The 1766-nt window shown below is 56.1% G+C and overlaps 1 protein-coding gene across 1 annotated transcript in view; it reads left to right on the forward strand.

Moving 5' to 3' along the window:
* Positions 1-1766, forward strand: part of THOP1 (thimet oligopeptidase 1) — a 20286-nt gene that overhangs the window by 3457 nt on the left and 15063 nt on the right. The window contains exon 2 of the mRNA XM_011964070.1: positions 785-933. Within this exon, the coding sequence (XP_011819460.1) occupies positions 889-933 (45 nt within the window). The 5' untranslated portion in view covers positions 785-888. The remainder of the gene's footprint in view (positions 1-784; positions 934-1766) is intronic.

Raw genomic sequence — 1766 nt, forward strand, 5'->3', positions numbered from 1 at the left:
GGATGTGTGTTCGCGTCTCCCGGCTGGATGCCTGCAGTGCAGTCTTGGGGGTTGTGGGATGACTCCATTTTAAAGCTTTTTTTTTTTCTTTTTTGAGATGGAGCCTCACTCTGTCACCCAGGCTGGAGTGCAGTGGTGCCATTTCAGCTCCCTGCAAGTGGCTGGGATTACAGGCACGCGCCCCCATGCCCGGCTAATTTTGTATTTTTAGTAGAGACGGGGTTTCACCTTATTGGCCAGGCTGGTCTCGAACTCCTGACCTCAAGTGATCTGCCTGCCTCGGCCTCCCAAAGGGCTGGGATTCCAGGCTTGGCTACCGCACCCGGCCTAAAGCCTGTGCTTTTCTAGCCACTGACATTTCCTTTGCTCAACCTAAAGTATACATGTGCTCAGGAAAGTGTGAGTCGTTCATGCATTTAAATGTGCCTGTCGCCAGCTGCAGCTCTCTCTGGAAGGGAACTCCGCCAGCCTCTCTGTTTCATCACACCCAGCTCTGTCTGGGGGGGTCCTCCTTGCCTTGGAGGGCTTTGAGTTGAATCCATGTTTTTCTTTGGTCTGTAAGATCCCCGAGGACACAGGCGACAGCACCTCCTTTCTCCATCCCAGGGCCCAGCCTGAAGGGGATGGTGGCGTGTGCCTGTAGTCCCAGCTATTTGGGAGGCTGAGGCAGGAGAGAGCTCATGGGGGGATTCAGCAGACGGGCCTGGGAGAGGGGTCTGAGCAGCACCTGCCAGTTGCACCAGGGCCCATTCTCACACCTGTCTCCCTGGTCTCCCTGTTTTAGTTCAGAGGAATATCCTTGACTTCCCCCAGCATGTTTCTCCCTCCAAGGACATCCGGACGGCCAGCACGGAGGCCGACAAGAAGCTCTCCGAGTTCGACGTGGAGATGAGCATGAGGGAGGACGTGTACCAGAGGATTGTGTGGCTCCAGGTGAGGGGGCGTGCTCCCCGCGGGGAGCGTGAACAGCCTCCCAAGTAGCTGGGATTACAGGCGCACGCCATCACGCCCGGCTAATTTTTGTATTTTCAGTAGAGACGGGGTTTCACCGTGTGGGTCTCGAACTCCTGACCTCAAGTGATCCGCCCACCTTGGCCTCCCACAGTGTTGGGATGACAGGTGTGAGCCACTGTGCCTTGCCCATTTTTTTAATTTTTAGTAGAGACGGGGTTTCATCATGTTGGTCAGGCTGATCTCCAACTCCTGACCTCAGGTGACCCGCCCGCCTCGGCCTCCCACAGTGCTGGGATCACAGCATGTGCACTTGCTTTTCCTTTCCTGGCCATCCTAGGTGTGACCCAGACACCCCATCCCCATGTGGCGTGAGCTGACAGGGCCTGGCGGCGTGGCTGCGTGGGCTTCTGCTCCCCCGATGCTCCTCCCAGCATGCAGTGGGGCTTTGCTGTTGGTGTCACATGATCAGGAGAGACCCAGAGACCCTCCTGCTGCTGCTCATCCTCTTAGGCGAGGACCCCCGGGAAGGTGCCGCTGTGTCCCCCAGTAGCAGGAACGTGCAGCCCTGGTGCTTTGGTAAATACAGATCAGGGTGGCCCGTGATAGCCCTGGATTATTATCCTTTTATTTATTTATTTTATTTATTTATTTATTTTTGAGACAGAGTCTCACTCTGTCGCCCAGGCTGGAATGCAATGGTGCGATCTTGGCTCACTGCAAGCTGCGCCTCCTGGGTTCATGCCATTGTCCTGCCTCAGCCTCCCAAGTAGCTGGCACTACAGGCGCCCGCCACCACGCCCGGCTAATTTTTT

This window comes from Colobus angolensis, unplaced genomic scaffold (assembly GCF_000951035.1).
Source record: "Colobus angolensis palliatus isolate OR3802 unplaced genomic scaffold, Cang.pa_1.0 Scaffold64, whole genome shotgun sequence".
NCBI classification, from domain to species: domain Eukaryota; kingdom Metazoa; phylum Chordata; class Mammalia; order Primates; family Cercopithecidae; genus Colobus; species Colobus angolensis.